This window comes from Grammomys surdaster, unplaced genomic scaffold (genome assembly GCF_004785775.1).
Source record: "Grammomys surdaster isolate TR1022 unplaced genomic scaffold, NIH_TR_1.0 242, whole genome shotgun sequence".
Taxonomy (NCBI): Eukaryota; Metazoa; Chordata; class Mammalia; order Rodentia; family Muridae; genus Grammomys; species Grammomys surdaster.
In genome coordinates, this window is record NW_021604687.1 from 5398974 (window position 1) to 5414906 (window position 15933).

Genomic DNA, 15933 nt, shown 5'->3' on the forward strand with positions numbered 1-15933 from the left:
GACTGGTACAGTCCAGGAGGAGGGCCCATAAAGGAAATAGGGCTGACAAAGGTAAGGTCTAAATATGGGGACAGCAGTGCCAGAGCCTTTTCTTTCAAGGTGCCCCAAACTTGAACAGCAGTAAAGTCGGTTTCTGTGACAAGCCAGCCACCCAGGTTGGAAGTAGGTTGTGTGAGTACTCTCCTATTGCCTAAGCAGGAGATGGGCATGTGTGTAGTGTGGTGGTGAACTGGCTGTCAAAGAAACATTGCTTTCAGAATCCCAAGGGCACAGAATTAGGGCTGGGGATGGGTACTGGGGCCCTACTGGCCCTGGGGCAGGGTGGCTACAGTACTAGCCTGCTGCCTGGACAAGCACTGCCAGAGGTCTTACTACAGTAGACTGTGAGAATCACTGCTGAGATGTGTTACAAACCATATAAAAGTGCCCTCACTCTGGCACAGCTTGTGTTTGTGCTGCAAGATTGACAGTTCCTGCTGTGGGTGGGGAGGAGCTGCAGGATTCTGAGCTGGGGCTTCAGGACCAGCTCTACCCCCTCGGGCAGAAAAGCAATGAGAGAGGGACTTTGGTCTGGCACTTGTGGTAGCCCTGATACTGCCTGCCACACTTGTCATTCTCCTAACTGTGAGTTTTAGATCATTTTCCCAAGGTATTATTGACTCCATTTTGTAGGTGGGGAAAGTGAAGTATGGAGAAGAGAAGTTAAAAAAGAAAAAGTACCTTAGGCTACTTGGTCATTGTGGCAGAGCATTTGAGACAGTGAGGTAGTAACTGCCTACAGCTTATCTCCTGTCCTGTGTTAGTAAGCTAGGTTGTAGAGGGATACATCCACACCCTGGAAATAAAGTAGATACAGTCCTTACCCCATGGCATTAGTGTGCCTCGGTGGTCCTTCCTTGTGTCTGTAATCCTGCTGTGTGTCAGTTGATAGATTGCTTCTCCCTTCCCTCAACAAATACCTCTCTTGTCTGGCGGATGGCTGGTGGTAGTGTTCGTATGTTCTAATCCATTACAAGCCTGTCAGTATAATTATATCTCTCCTCACGCAGTGTACGTGTATTGGATAAGCAGCTAACATGCTCCCTTCTGCATAGAGCTCCTGCAAGTTGTTAAGAAACAGGTTTGAAAAACCCAAGAGAAAAGCAAAGAATAGGACATGAGAGACATGGAAAATAAACTCATGTAGTCAGTCACCATGAAAAGATGTTCTCCTAGCAATCAGAGAAACATACATCCAGGGAGATAGAGCTGCTGTATGCCCTGTCCACAGCAGAACTGGAAAGTTCTGTGGCATGTGTATGTGCATGCCTATGTGCACCTGTAGCAAAGGTGCGTGCTACCTTTTTGGAGGATGACTGAGTAAGTCCCATAATATCTGTGTAGCTGGGAATGACCTAGAACTGATCCTCCTGTCTCTCAAGTGTTAGGATTTTAAGTATATGCTATCATGGAGGGTTTATGGGGTGCTAAGGGTTGAACTCAGTTCTTTGTGCATCTAGACAATTGGTCTGCCGACTGGACTCCACCTTTTTTCTTTTTTTTTTCCTTTTTTTTCCTTTGGTTTTTCAAGACAAGGTTTCTCTGTGTAGTCCTGGCTGTCCTGAAACTCACTCTGTAGACCAGGCTGGCCTCGAACTCAGAAATCCGCCTGCCTCTGCCTCCCAAGTGGTGGGATTAAAGGTGTGAGCCACCACCGCCCGGCTAACCTTTCACTTTTTTAGACAGGGTCTTTAATCATATAGCCATGGCTGGCTTGGAACTTGTTACCCTGTCTCAGAAATTACAAACAAAATGAACAAATGATAAACGGAAGGGTTTAGAGACTGATAGTTTGGTGGTAGAGCCCTTGCCCAGGACACATGAGACCCTAGGTTAGTGTTTTCAACCTTCCTGGTGCTTCGGCTTCATGGTATGGTGACCCCCAACTGTAAAATTATCTTCATTGCTACTTCATAACTGTAATTTTGGTACTTTTATGACTCATAATGTAAATATGTGTTTTCTGATGGTCTTATGGGGTACCAGTGTGAAAGGTTTCATTTGACTCCCAAAAGAGTTGTGACTCATTGTTTGAGAACCACTGCTGTTCAATACCCATTGCCAGATGGGGGAAAAAAGAGAAACAGAGGCACATTCAGCTAAGTGAGCAGGATTTTAATCATGGAACTTCCTTTTTTTTTTTTTTTTTTTTTTTTTAGAATTATTTCATGTATATGAGTAGTACACTGTAGCTGTCCTCAGACACACCAGAAGGAGGGCATCAGGTTTCATTACAGATGGTTGTCAGCCACCATGTGGTTGCTGGGAATTGAACTCAGAACCTCTGGAAGAGCAGTCAGTGGTCTTAAGCGCCAAGCCATCTCTCCAGCCCCCAACTTCTGTCCTTTTTAAAGACAGTCATGGCAGTCAACCTCAGCCTAGGACCCTCAGGGTTAGGATTATAAGCTTGAGCCCACATCTGGATGCTGTATGTTCAATTCTGAAGGAAGCGACCTTAAAAACACACACACACACACACACACATGAAAGAAAGAAATAGGTGAGGGATGCTGCTGCAAAATCACTCCCTTCAGGATCAAAAGGATTTGGGATAAAGAGGGACCAGTGGGTTGGTCCTCTACAGGGTGAGCATGTATGTCTGTTGGAGTGCACATGGAAGCGAGTGTGTGTGTGTGTGTGTGTGTGTGTGTGTGTGTGTGTGTGTGTGTGTACTCGGAAGCCTGAGGCTTGTCCAGGGAATCTGAAGTTCCAGGCTCTAGCACCCACAGGCTGTGCAACCTTAGACAGTTCACGTCCTCTCAGCATCATAGTTATCACCTCCAAAAGGCTAGGCTGTAGCTTCTGAGTTGAAATCGTGCCGGCTGCAGGGGCCTGGGAACCTTCTAAATACCACCTCAGCTCAGAGTTTTTTCTATAGGGTCCTTTTGTACTTTCCTTGAGCAATAAATCATAACAAATTACCATGAGCCAGATAGCAATTTATCATCTTATTTTGAGAATGCAAAAGTCTGAGGAGATCAAGGTGCCAGCAGGACCGCACTCCTTCTGAAGGTACTCAGAGCACATCTGCCGCAGGCTTCTCCTTGGCTTATAGATGGCCATCTTCTCCTTGTGTCTCTGTTTTTAAAGACAGGGTCTTGTGTGACCCAGACTGGCCTCAACTCTCTACGTAGCTGAGGATAGTCTTGATCTTCTGCCTTCTGAGGACTTCTGTCAGGTGTGCCTTAAGTGGCTGGTTTACACTGTGCTGGTGATCCATCCCAGGGCCTGTGCATGCTAAACAAACACTAGAGCTGAGCTACACCTAGCTCCATGTGAAGATTTATGTTAGCATTCCTTTGCATGGTTAGGCCAAATGTCCCCTTTTTATAAGGACACTGTCAGGTCAGGTGTCTACCCCACTGCAGTCTTAAGTACATCATCATCTTAAGTACAGACATGGGGCTGGAGAGATGTGGCTCACAGGTTAAGAGCACTGACTGCTTTTCCAAAGGTCCTGATTTCAATTCCCAGCAACACACGGTGGCTCACAACCATCTGTAATGGAATCTGATGCCCTCTTCTGGTGTACCTAAAGATAGCTACAGTGTACTCACATACATAAAACAAATCAATAATAATAATAATAATAACCTGACAAAACTATAAAAAAGGAAAAAATAAAAGAGCTAGAAGAAAATAAAAGAAAAAATAAGAAATATTAGGGGCTGGAGAGATGGCTCAGCAGTTAAGACCACTGACTTGCTCTTCCAGAGTTCGAGGCCAGCCTGGTCTACAGAGTGAGTTCCAGGAATGCCAGGGCTACACAGAGAAACCCTGTCTCAAAAAACCAAAAAAAAAAAAGTACAGACACAACACTGCTATTTTCACATGTTATGTCTGAGACCTACATGTAGGGCCTCAAATCTCCAGGGCTCCCAGCTTGGAAGGTAGAGGGGACCAACCAGCCTAGGTTTGGCTGTCCTGGCACATGTGAACTGCAGCCCTTAGCCTGAGTTTCTACCTAGCCTACTGGGCATGTGGCACTGGTTTTGTTCACTCATGTTTATACCACCCTTTCTTACTCAGCAGGGCCTGAACTGATTACTGCTCACCTGCTGCCCACCAGGCTCCAAGATCCTATCATTGCTCTGTGTACAGCTTGAGCTGGGAGAGATTTTTTTCTCTCTCTCTATTTTATACACCATATCTGAGGTTTAGTAAGGTTACGATGTGGCCACACAGCTAGCTAATAGGTGCCTATATTAGCTGCTTTTTTGTGTTTCTGTGACCAAAAAGCAACTTCAGGAAGGAAAGGTTTCTCTTGGTTTGTGATTGACTGTACTGTCGATTATAGTAGGGAAAGCGGGCAGCAGGAATGTGGGGTAGCTGGTCACATAGCATCTGGAATCAGGACGCAAGAGCAGGGACTGCTGGTGCTCCACTCTTAGTCCAGGATCCAGCCTGTGGAATGGCACCACCCACATTTAGGGCGTGTCTTTCCACCTGCGTTAACTCCACCTGGAGACTTCCTCAAAGATGTGCTTAGAAGTTGGACTCCTGGGTGGTTTTAGGTCCTGCCAAGTTGATAGTATTAATTCATCACAATGCTGGAGGGTAAGTTTGAACCTAGGTTGTACACTTCTGCTTTGGGTTTGTGTGGATTATGGCATTGTGTTTTACTAATCTCAGCCAGCTGTCCCCACCAGGAACTGTCTCCTTAGGGAAGAGCCCTGGTATATAACTTATGTGTTGCCAGAACTCTAGTGAGGTTCCGCTGGGAAGCAAGATGCACGGGAGGAAGGCATCTCAGAGTGGAGAGGCTTAGGTGATATTGACAGGGCTCACTGAAGGGAGGGACAGTTCTTCTGAGTTCCAAGTGACCAAAAGGACAAGGAGTGGGTAGATACTGTATGGTTAAGGGGTGGGGAGGTTAGTGAGATCAGGCAGGGTGTGTGGGGGTGCAGCACAGAGACATGGATGGATACAGTACCATGGACTGCAGGTTCTGGTGGCAGTGACAAGGTCATGGGTTTAACAGGTTACAGACACCTTCATAGGCATGAATATAGATGTCATCGTGGTAGCAGATGGGGTAAGGAGACCATTAGGAAGCTGGCAAGAAAGGTGATAGAATGGTCAGGAGGTGGCGGGAACAGACTCTGAATGTGACCAGCCCAAGGGCCCTGGTGCTAGCATGCCTGGTGCTAGCATGCCTGGTGCAGTAACTTTGGCTTGATCACAGATGTTCTGCCATTTGCCTGGGCAGAAGAAATTTGGAGATAGAACTTCAAGGTGGGTTTTTGCTGCCATTTGTTAGAAGTCAGTGTCCCTAACCCAAGGACTTTTCTTCTCGATTACCCCGACACCTGTCCTGGATACTTATGTTGAGGAAAGAGCACCCCAAAATACATCAGTCCCCCCCCACACACACACACCCCTTCCCCAGGGGGTTGCATTGTGTGCCTTCTACAACTTAAAACTGAGTGTGACCAGCTCGGGCCCTGGTGCTAGCCTGCCTGGTGCAGGAAGATGCTCTGCTGCCACCTTGTGGCCAAAGAGAACTCTGGTGTACAGACCACACCTGAAGACACCTAATGCCTCATCCATTCCTTGGGAAGCCAGGTGCATTTGGTCTCTAGGCAAAAGCTTGTCCTTTGTAGAATGACAGCCACCATTTCTTGTGGATTATATGGGTTGTGGCAGTCAGTCATTGTGATTATCAGTGTATCAGTAGCAAGTACTAGGTTACTGGAGATCAGGTGGAAGCTTGTGGGAGTTACCCAGAGCTGCCCTTCCCCTTCTGCTAAGAAACCAATGTTCTCTCCCAGGTGTGTCTCATTCCTGCTCACGGGGTCCTTCTCTTTCTGCCTAAAGACTTATCTGTTCCTGTGCCTCTGCAGGGGCCTGAGGCCCAGGCTGGCCAAGAAATCAGTTGTTCATCCTAACCTAGAATGTATACTCAGGGCCTGAGAGATTCATCACTAATCCTTCAGAAACTTCCAAAGAGCCATACTCACAACCCCTGTGAGACAGACGACACAGCCGGGCACTTAAGAATCAGCTGCCCTGAGAGAGGCTGGTTTTGTGGGGTTCGGATCCTCTTGAACAGTTTGAGCACAGAGCTTTCAAGGCCAACTGTATTGTTCTTTGTAGGTGATGGCTGTGTGGAACAGAGTGTGGCTGTCAAGAGCATTCAGGGCGGGTGCATACACAGCCAGCGCCCGTCCCGTGCAGCTGTTCTCCCGCCGCAAAAGCAACCCACTGGGCACCTTGTCCTCCAACACTGGCTTCTTAGCTACTGTCCTGTACTTGGATTTTCACTGGGAGTGCATTGGGCTCTAATAGGCAGTCTTATTCTTTTGTGGAAGAATAAATAGTTCCTACACGTAGAGTAGACAGGACAGATAGATAAAGGCAGGGAACTGTTTTAGTCAGGGTTTCTGTTGCTGTAATGAACCTCATGACTATAACCAGCCTGGAAAGGAGAAGTCTTACTTTGCTTACACTTCCACATCACCATCTATCATTGAAGGAAGTCAGGGCAGAAACTAAAGCAGGGCATATGCTACTTACTGGTCTGTTCCTTGTGGCTTGCTTGGCCTTTTTTTTTTTTTTTTTAATTTTCTCATACATCTCTACCTCAGTTTCCCCATGCTCTGCTCCTTCCAGTCCCTCCCTTCATTTCCCCTCTCGTCCAGATCCACTCAAAAACCAGAGCAGACCTCCCAGGGATATCAACTGAACAAAGGCATAACAAGTTACAGCAAGACTAGGCACAAACCCTAGTATCAAGGCTGATTGAGGCAACCCAGTATGAGGGAAAGGGTCTTAAGAACAGAGGCAAAAGAGTCAGAGATACCCACCCCAATTCCCACTGTTGGGAGTCCCACAAGAACACCAAACTACACAACCTTAACATGCAGAGGGCCTGTGTTTGCTGCTTCAGTCTCTGTGAGCCCTTGTAATTCAGTTGGCTTTGTGAGCGTGTTCTTATGACAATCAGGACCTCTCTGTCAGCCCACTCTCCTTGTAGCACCCAGGACCATCTGCCCAGGGATTGTAAGAAAATGCCTCCCTCGCCGGGCAGTGGTGGCGCACACCTTTAATCCCAGCACTTGGGAGGCAGAGGCAGGCGGATTTCTGAGTTCGAGGCCAGCCTGGTCTACAGAGTGAGTTCCAGGACAGGGCTACACAGAGAAACCCTGTCTTGAAAAACCGAAAAAAAAAAAAAAAACAGAAAATGCCCCCCACAGACCTGGCAGTTCTGTTTTGTTTTTTCAATTTACTTTTATGTACATTGTGCTTGTCTGTGTGTGTGAGAGTGTCAAACCATTGTAAAGCTACCATGTGGGTAGTGGGAATTGAACCCTGGTTCTCTGGAGGAAAAAACATTTAGCGCTCTTAACTGCTGAGCCATTTCTCTAGCTCCAAATTGGCAGTGTTAAGGTGTAGCTCAAGAATTTTGGCTAACTTACATTAGAAATTGTGAGTCAAGAGTGCTGGGCTTTGTTTGCCCCTGGGCCTTTCTGAGATCCTGGGAAAGGCTCCTCTGGAACTGACTATTACCTGTTACAAAGAAACAACCATTCTCTCCACTCTTAATAACTAGTCCCACGAGAAAGCAGAATACCCGAGAGATCCAGCCCAGGACTTGAAAGTTTCCAGCTCTCTTTTCTAGGAGCACCTTGATTGGAGAGGCCCTGCCTTCCCAGGCATTCCCCTAGCCCCAGCCCCCTCAGGAATGTGCTCCTTTTTTTCAGGCTGCTAGGGAGACTATGGGATTCTGAAGCTATAAGGGACATGGAGCTGGACTGGGCTGGGTGGAGGTAACCTGGGAGGATGATCAGTCTCCTGGGACACTCAAGCACTAAACTAAACTAGTTCTCCAGTCGGTTCCTGGGGCCAGTGGTTGTCTTCTGTGGCTGATGGAAGCTGCTGTCTGGGCCAGGGCTGATGAGGGCAGTGCAGGGTTAGTCGTAGACTGAGCTTTACCACATCCTGGGCTAAACCTGAGTTATCTGGGGATTGTGTGGAGCCCACACTCCTGATGCCAAAAAGATACTGGCTAAAATTAGGGGTGCTTCGGTTTGCAGTGTCAGCTCAGGCAGGTGAGTACCACAAATGTTCTCACTGCTACACCAGGACCTAGGTTGGTAGCAGGGGGCTCAGGAGTTTCTCCCAGGCACTGCTTTTTTTTGCTGCCCTTTGGCCTAATCCAAGCAAAACACTGTCTTCTGAGTTTTATAATCTCCAAAGAAAAAGGCTTCTTCAGTCATCAACAGCAGCTGCTGTAGCATCAAGCATCTCTCAGTCTTAAGACATCAGAGTGGAACTTTGAAATAGGATCACTAAGCTAAATTCTCCAGTTTACAGACAGAAGTCAGAAGCTCAGAGAAGGCATAAGATTTGCTTGTTTCCTGGCTCAGAATTTGGGCTTCTAAGGAATCTAGCTGGCCCTGGAATCCTTGGTCTTGGTCCTCCCTCTTTTGAGAAAGAAAATGGTTCAGTTTTCTGCAAAAAACGGTGTCTCTTGTGGGGTGTGCTTGAGGACTGTTATTTATTTGGCCTGCTCTTAATGACAACTCCTCACCTACCTGCCCAGTCTTAGGAGGAGCCCTGGCTGGAATTTCCTGTTTTCTGAGGGCTCCCAGGGGCTGCCCCAGCAGGTCGGCTGCCCTGCACCGCCGTTCCTGGGTGTTCCAGGCCAGACTTGCCGCCTCTCCTGGTTAGGCTGGCTCCAGGCCCTTCCAGGTCTGGGCTTGCAGGCTCAAGTGTAGGAGTCGAGGGACTCTATCGGACCGCACCAGGTGCCCAGAGGCCGGAGGTCCGTGCGCCCCGGCCACGGCCCCGGCCCGGGCCCAGCCCCGCGTCCCTCGCCATGGGCCTGGCCTTCACCTGTGGGCCCTGAGCATGGAGCGGGGCTGGTCGCCGGGGGAAAGCTGCAGCGGGGAGCGGCCCGCCGTCTGCCGCCGCGCCCTCAGCGTCTGCGACTCGCTGGACCTGCACAGCGCCTCGGCCGACCGGACCGCCGCCGCCCTGCAGGCCGCCTTGTGTGCCGCGCGCGAACAGCCTGCGCGCCCACGGAGCGTGTGCTCTGGGACTCCCGGGTCGGCGCCCTCTGGCGCGCGCGGCCTGCTTCTTGGCCTCTTGCGCCCGCGCCACGGCCGTCGGGGCCCTGCGCCCTCAGAACGGCCCGGCTCACCGCCGCCCAGCCCTGAGCTCAGCCCCGCGCCTATCCGGCGCAGCCGCGGTCCTGGAGAGAGGGCATCCAGGCCGCGGCCCACCAGCATGACGTTCCTGGAGGTGAACCGTCTAGAGCTGGCGGCCACGGAGGCGCCGGGCGTAAGACTTGGCCGCACGGGGAGCTCCGGCTTCCTGCGGGGAGCGTCGCTGTGGAGTAGCCAGCGCTGGCAGGTGTTCCGTGGTAGTGGCAGCCGCGGCGCGGAGAGTCCCCGGCGCGGGCTGTCCGCACTTAGGAAGAGTTTCAGCTTCCGTCTGCGCCGCGGCCAGGAGATCCGGCGCTCCGAGTCCGGGCTGCTTGCCCGGCCACCCCGCGCGCGCACCCGCAGCGACGGCGATGCTAGCTCCCTGGGTACCTTCCCCAGTCGTCGAGACTTGCTGGGCCCCGATACCCCGTGCGCGCCACCGGAGCCCGGCCGCCCCCGCGCCGCCGCCAGCCTCTGGAAGCTGCTCACCAGCCGCTTCCGCAGGAGGGAGCCCGCGCCCGCAGCGCCGCTGTGGAGCCGCCGGGCAGCCGCAGCCCCAGGACTCCTGGGCGCACCAAGCGGTAAGGGGGAACGCTGTGCACCGTCGTACTGGCCTCTGATTGAAGTCTGGCAGAAAACACTTCGTGTCGGAAACCTACCTGATAGATACCGGTGGGTGGGCATAGGCTGGAATAGTTAGGTCTGGCCAAAGTGCCCTTACCGGCCAGTTGGTGTGCCTAGGGTTGTTGGAAGTGTCCAGAGGAGATGGCAGTGACAGAGGATTCCAGGCAATGACACTGCCCATTGCATCCTGGCGTGGCATCCTAAGAGACTTGAAGGACCTGCGTTCCAGTGCTATCTTCTTTCTCTACGGTGGCTCTCTCTATACATCTATCTATACAGTATGGGTGCTTAGGAAAGGAGCGCTAAACTAGACTAGAGATTTTCTTAGCTGGGGGCTGACCTCTCCCTAGTTGCCTCTGCAGCTGAGGTCAGGGACTGATTGTGGCCTTGAATGAGATAATGCTGTGAAACATCTGTGGGCTGAGCCAGTGAGTGGGAGCTGGGCAGGACAGCAAGTACTGCCCAGAAAAAAATCCAGCCCAGGCCAGGCCATCTAGAACTTGCTGGGGAATAAGAGATGAGTGCTGGCTGTCAGATCAGGGGCACTGAGCAGCAAGAGGCTTCCTTCTCAAGGACCTTGTCTGAGTTTAGAGGGCCATTGGTGCTGAGTGTGATCTAATGAAAGGGAGCCTGGAGGCTGGCCTCTTGTAGAGGCGCTGGGGAGAAGGCTTGGCAGGGCCTGGTAGATGTGCCCCATTGGACCTGCCTCTGCAGAACAGGGCCAGGTGAGGCTCCTCCCTCTTTGCCCTGGCTCAGGAATGTGGTAGGTGGCCCCACCCTGCCAAGGGTGAGCTGTTCCTACTCGCAGGAAGGAGACTGGTCCCCCTTGCCAGGGCCCTGCCCATTTTGGGTCTGGTCTGAGACCTGGAGTAGCCTCTCATCTGGGTGAGAGGGAGACATCCAGGCACCAAGCCAGGTGAGCTCATGTGGACTATAAAGAGGAGGACGAGGAGGGGCAACAAATGCGTACAGGCAGGATGAGCCTCAGCTCACAGTCCTGCCCAGAAGACTATCTTTGCTCTGTTCTCTAGGGAGCTAGGGATAAGACTCAAGGTCCTATGGGGGACAGTAATCTCCTCTGGCCTTGACTGAGAGGAGTACTGTAGGTGGAAGTTGGAAAGGTTAGGGCAAGTGTGTGTACACCCCTGTGGCCCTGATGGCACGGCTCTGTCTTCGCAGACTCATTTGTGAACAGCCAGGAGTGGACCCTTAGCCGCTCTGTGCCGGAGCTTAAAGTGGTGAGTGGGGTCCATGGGAGGCCCAGAGGCCCTGTGGCTGGGTGGGCCCTGGCTTTAGGTTGTGTGTCTGGCTGGACATTGGTTCTCCTGATTTCCACCCTTTCCTCTGTGGCCTTGCTCCCTCTCCTTGGCTTTTTCTGGGCCCCTTTCTACCTTTTCAACTTGCATGTCCCTTCCTTCCTTGTAAGGTGAGCCCCAGTCTCACCTTTTCCTAGTGCCTTCTGACCACTGCTTCACCCATTCCTCTTCTGCAGGGCATAGTGGGGAACCTGTCTAGTGGGAAATCAGCCTTGGTTCACCGATATCTGACAGGGACCTACGTCCAAGAAGAGTCCCCTGAAGGTGAGCATCACAGGCTAGGCTGGCCATAGGTTGCCTCTTCCTCCACCGTTGTGTCTGTGTGAGGCCCTGGCTCCTCTCCTGGCCCATTCTCTTCCCTTTTTCCCTGGGCACCTGGGGCTTCTGTTCAGACACTCACACACCCATGTTCCCTTGGGAACCCGGGGCTTCTGTTCACACCCCCATGTTTCCCTTCTCTGCATTTGGTCTTGACCTCTACTCTGTCCTAGGGGGTCGGTTTAAGAAGGAGATTGTGGTGGATGGCCAGAGTTACCTGCTGCTGATCCGAGATGAAGGAGGCCCCCCTGAACTCCAGGTGATGCGCCTGCTGACTTGCCCGCCTAGCGTCCGAGTTCATCGGGGACAATGAGTGCTGACTCTGTCTCTCTCCCCAGTTTGCTGCCTGGGTGGATGCGGTGGTGTTTGTGTTCAGCCTGGAGGATGAAATCAGCTTCCAGACGGTGTACAACTACTTCCTGCGCCTCTGCAGCTTCCGAAATGCCAGCGAGGTGCCCATGGTGCTGGTGGGCACACAGGGTGAGGCAGGGCATACTGTATGGCAGGGTATGGTGGTGGACTAGTGAAGTCTTCATAAGTAGGCCAGGAGACCCCAGCTCCCACTTCCTGCCCAGCAGTGATGGGCGCTTAACTACCATGTGCCTTACACACAGGGTCTTCAATTTGCTTTTCTCAGGGTGATTCCCAAACTCTATGATTATTGTGTCCACAATTTTCATCATCATCATTATTGTTATTATTATTGAAACATGGTCTCACTCTGTAACCCAGGCTGGCCTTGTCTTAGCCTCCTAAATCTGGGATTATTAGGCATGTGCCCCCAAACTGAGTTGTGTCCATATTCGTTTTCAGGGTATGAGCGAAGGCTCATTAAGTCATTGGTTTGTTTTCATTCAAAGAGAAGGTAGTAGAATTAATTACGATCCAGGCACGTGAGGTCTCCATGCTGTGCATCCCACTTGGGCCTCTGCTGGCCCACCAGGGCATAACCCTCTATGGCTTTTCAGCAAGCTGAATGATTCTCCCATCTTCCAACAGATGCCATCAGTGCCGCCAATCCCCGGGTCATTGACGACAGCAGGGCCCGCAAGCTGTCCACAGACCTGAAGCGCTGTACCTACTATGAAACATGTGCAACCTATGGGCTCAATGTGGAACGAGTCTTCCAAGATGGTAACTCAGGACCCTGGAGCTGGGTATAGGGTGGCTCCATGGCAAGCAGTTAGTGCTAAGCTGCCACCCTGGATTTGGAACCCCTCTCTCCAGCAAGTAGAATTGACTTTGCTATTCCCTTCAGTGGCCCAGAAAGTGGTAGCCTTGCGGAAGAAGCAGCAGCTGGCCATCGGGCCCTGCAAGTCTCTGCCCAACTCACCCAGCCACTCGGCCGTGTCTGCTGCCTCCATCCCAGCTGTGCACATCAATCAGGTGCGGTTGCCTCCCTGTACTCCTGGGAGTTTGCCTTTGTCCCAGCCCCTCGGCCTCATGCTCACCTTTGCTCATCTCTCTTAACTCCCAGCCTGCTTGTGGCTCCAGTTCTGTTGCTTGTGTGGTTGGCTTCAGTCTGGCCTTTTCTATGTGGTGACTGCTCCTTGTCTTGGTTTCTGTCCCCTTCACTCCACTGTCTTCCCTCTTCACTACTCTAGTTAAGATGTCATAAACACGTGATCTTGTGAACTCCATCACATGGTCTCCCATGTTGCTGCTCTTTTCAGTGTGCTCACCACTGCCCTTGGTAAGCAGGCCTGACCCCTTCTTCTCTAATGGGCAAACATTTCCAGCTGGTTGCAGGTGCAGGGTCTTCTTCCCAGAGAGGAGGAGGTAGTTGACAGCCCCAAGGCCACTAAGCACCTAAGTTGGTCCTTTGTCCTGTGGCAGTCTTTTTGTATTAGAAGGCAGCACACCCTCATGAGGGTGTTTGGCCTTCAGCTCTGCTTGGGATGTGCAGATTCTGAGCCAGCTCCTGCATTGAATTTGGACCCACCATACCATTTGGACATTTGTCTGTATCTGGGCCTGTTACTGGGTTAGTTTTTGGCCCTGACATATAGACCAATGTTTGGTTCCATAGCTACACATCCTTCCCACTCTACTTCACTGTCCCTTGCTGCAAGCGCAGTCATCCACAGTGCTTCCCAATGACAGTTTGGCTTCAGTGTCAGGACCCTCATGAGGACTTTTGAGAAGGCACAAGGACTCTTACACCATCCCTTAATGAAAGTAAGAGGGGGAGGGGGTAAGGAGGGGGCAGAAAAGAAGGTCTTTATGTCTTTAAGTGGTACATCTACTCCACCAGCAGGGCCAAGGTAATACCCTGGCCCTTTGCACTGGGCCCACTCTTGGGAGGCTGCTGAGGGCAGGGTGTATTGCAGTCCCTTGGCCAGTTTGTGTTGGAGATGGGACCTGGTGCTCTAGTGAGGGCTGATTTCCATACACTCTCTCTCTGGTCTTGGGAAGACACTTGTGTATATTCTGTCTCCAGCCTATAAGTGTTTGTTGGTTTTCTCTTTCTCCTCCTTTTCCATTCCCCATCTGCAGCATATTGTACCCAGAAACCTTTGCTCTGTTTTGCACTATGCTTCAGGCTGCTCCTGATGCCTTCTATGCTGTGCACTTTATCAAAGCAAACCTCAGATTGCCCAGCACCCTGAGCCCAGCCCCAGCTCATGGAGCCCAAGCCCCCAACCTCCAGTCACTGATTTTGGGAATTCAGAAAGGGTGACCTGCTTCCTTGTCCCAGGCCACATGCAGACCATGATGCCATCATCATTTGTTCACTCTGACTGTATCCCTGCTGTGTATTGTTAGCTTGTGCTCCTGACATAGCTCGCAGGCTGGCACAGACGCATCCCCATCCAATCCCTTCCCGAGCCCTGAAACAGAGGCTCAGAGCTCCTCATAGTGACTGTTGGATTCTCTTGGCCTCTAGGACATGCCAAGTCCCCATAATACCACCTTTATGGCCCTTCTGCTGCCCCTTGTGCTGTGTGTGTGCCCCCCTCCCGCACCCAGGGTCACTTTCAGCAGCCCTCTCTATTCTTAGGCCACGAACGGCGGCGGCAGCGCCTTCAGCGACTACTCATCCTCAGTCCCCTCCACCCCTAGCATCAGCCAGCGGGAGCTGCGCATCGAGACCATCGCTGCCTCCTCCACCCCCACGCCCATCCGCAAGCAGTCCAAGCGGCGTTCTAACATCTTCACGGTACGTGCCCATCCTCCTCCCTGCCCAGCTGCCATCACTGCACAAGCAGGGCTGCGCCGAGCTCCCGAGCAGGAGGGCAGGCAGCCCCAGGTCAAAAGGATGTAGTGTCTCTCACACTTAGACACACAGGGCTCCTAGAGGTTCCTCATTGGACCCACAGCATCTTCCAGGCCATACCTCTGAGCCCAGGAGGGGCTTCCCTCAGACCTTCCCCTGTGCACATGCTTACCCCCTGTAGCCTCCCTCCCTCCCAAGCCCTAGAGTTTCTGTATCAGCTTGAAGGGATCTTTGGACTCGGTGGCCTAACTTCCCTGACCCCCTTTGATTCAACAGCTAATGAACCGGAGGCCGGAAGGCTGTTTGCCCAAGGCGACACAGAGGGTTAGCTGGCCGAGCTAGAGTCCCAGCCAGGCCTCCCAGTCCGCCTTCCGGCTCTTTTTCCGTTACCCCACTGCCGAGGGGAACATTCATGCTTCCCACCCACCGCTGTGATTGGTTTAACAAAGGCTTAGCCATCTTTTCCTGGGCTTCACCACGCTGCCTCGTGCCTCCCGCTCAGGTTTGTCCTGTCTCCTTGTGAGCTCCTTGCCCTTCCCTACCGACCTCATGCCCCCACCCGGGGTCCACGGAACCTCCCTGCTCAGGGCCAACCCCCTCAGCTATTTGGCCCCTGAGCTTGCCGCTCCCCATTCCAGTTTTTGCACACCATGCCCCTCCCTGCCCCTGCTGTGGCCCTTCTGTGGGGCTCTGGCTGGCCTGTTCCAGGAGCTGTGGGCAGAAAACAGGTGGGTGAGCAGCCTGTCCCTCTGCATCACTTCACACCTCTTTCTGAGAGCCAAGGCTGGGCTCTGGGCCTGGGCCTGTATCCCTCTGGCCAGGCTAGACTTTCTGAACCCTGCCCAGACAGAGCCAGTGCCCCTGGGCCTCTATCCTCCATCCTCGCATCTGCCCTGCTTGACATACCTCTACCCTGCATCCCTCTGTCTGCTGGTTCCTGGTGTGCGCGCTCACTGGCCTCTTTTTGCTGCTGCTGCTGCTGGGGTGCTCCGTGCTTACACAACTCCAGTCCTCCTGGGCCCACAGCTTCTCCTTCTGTTCTGTTCCATCCATTGAGAAATGCAGAGCCTTGGTGGCCACCTGCTCATGTGCACACCTGCTGCTGTCACTGCTGCTGTCAAGCCCTTGGGTGCCTCTGTCACAGTGACCTCATTGGTGCCCTCCACAGCCTATTCCCCAACATCAACCTCATGTCTCACTCACCACTGCCTTGATTCCATTCTTAACATCCTCCCATCTTCCCCCACTGGCTGGTTCAACGTCAGGGCAT

General features: G+C 52.2%; 1 protein-coding gene across 6 annotated transcripts in view; it reads left to right on the forward strand.

Moving 5' to 3' along the window:
- Agap3 (ArfGAP with GTPase domain, ankyrin repeat and PH domain 3) overlaps positions 1-15933 on the forward strand; it is a 52854-nt gene that overhangs the window by 14597 nt on the left and 22324 nt on the right. For 3 of the 6 annotated variants that reach the window (XM_028774623.1, XM_028774629.1, XM_028774624.1), the window contains exons 2-8: positions 10992-11050; positions 11305-11392; positions 11620-11705; positions 11785-11926; positions 12446-12580; positions 12705-12832; positions 14448-14606. In XM_028774623.1, coding sequence (XP_028630456.1) covers positions 11905-11926; positions 12446-12580; positions 12705-12832; positions 14448-14606 — 444 coding nt within the window. In that variant the 5' untranslated portion in view covers positions 10992-11050; positions 11305-11392; positions 11620-11705; positions 11785-11904. Of the gene's footprint in view, positions 1-8805; positions 9770-10991; positions 11051-11304; positions 11393-11619; positions 11706-11784; positions 11927-12445; positions 12581-12704; positions 12833-14447; positions 14607-14939; positions 15166-15933 lie in introns of those variants that run through there. The other 3 variants (XM_028774627.1, XM_028774625.1, XM_028774626.1) reach the window with 3 other exon arrangements.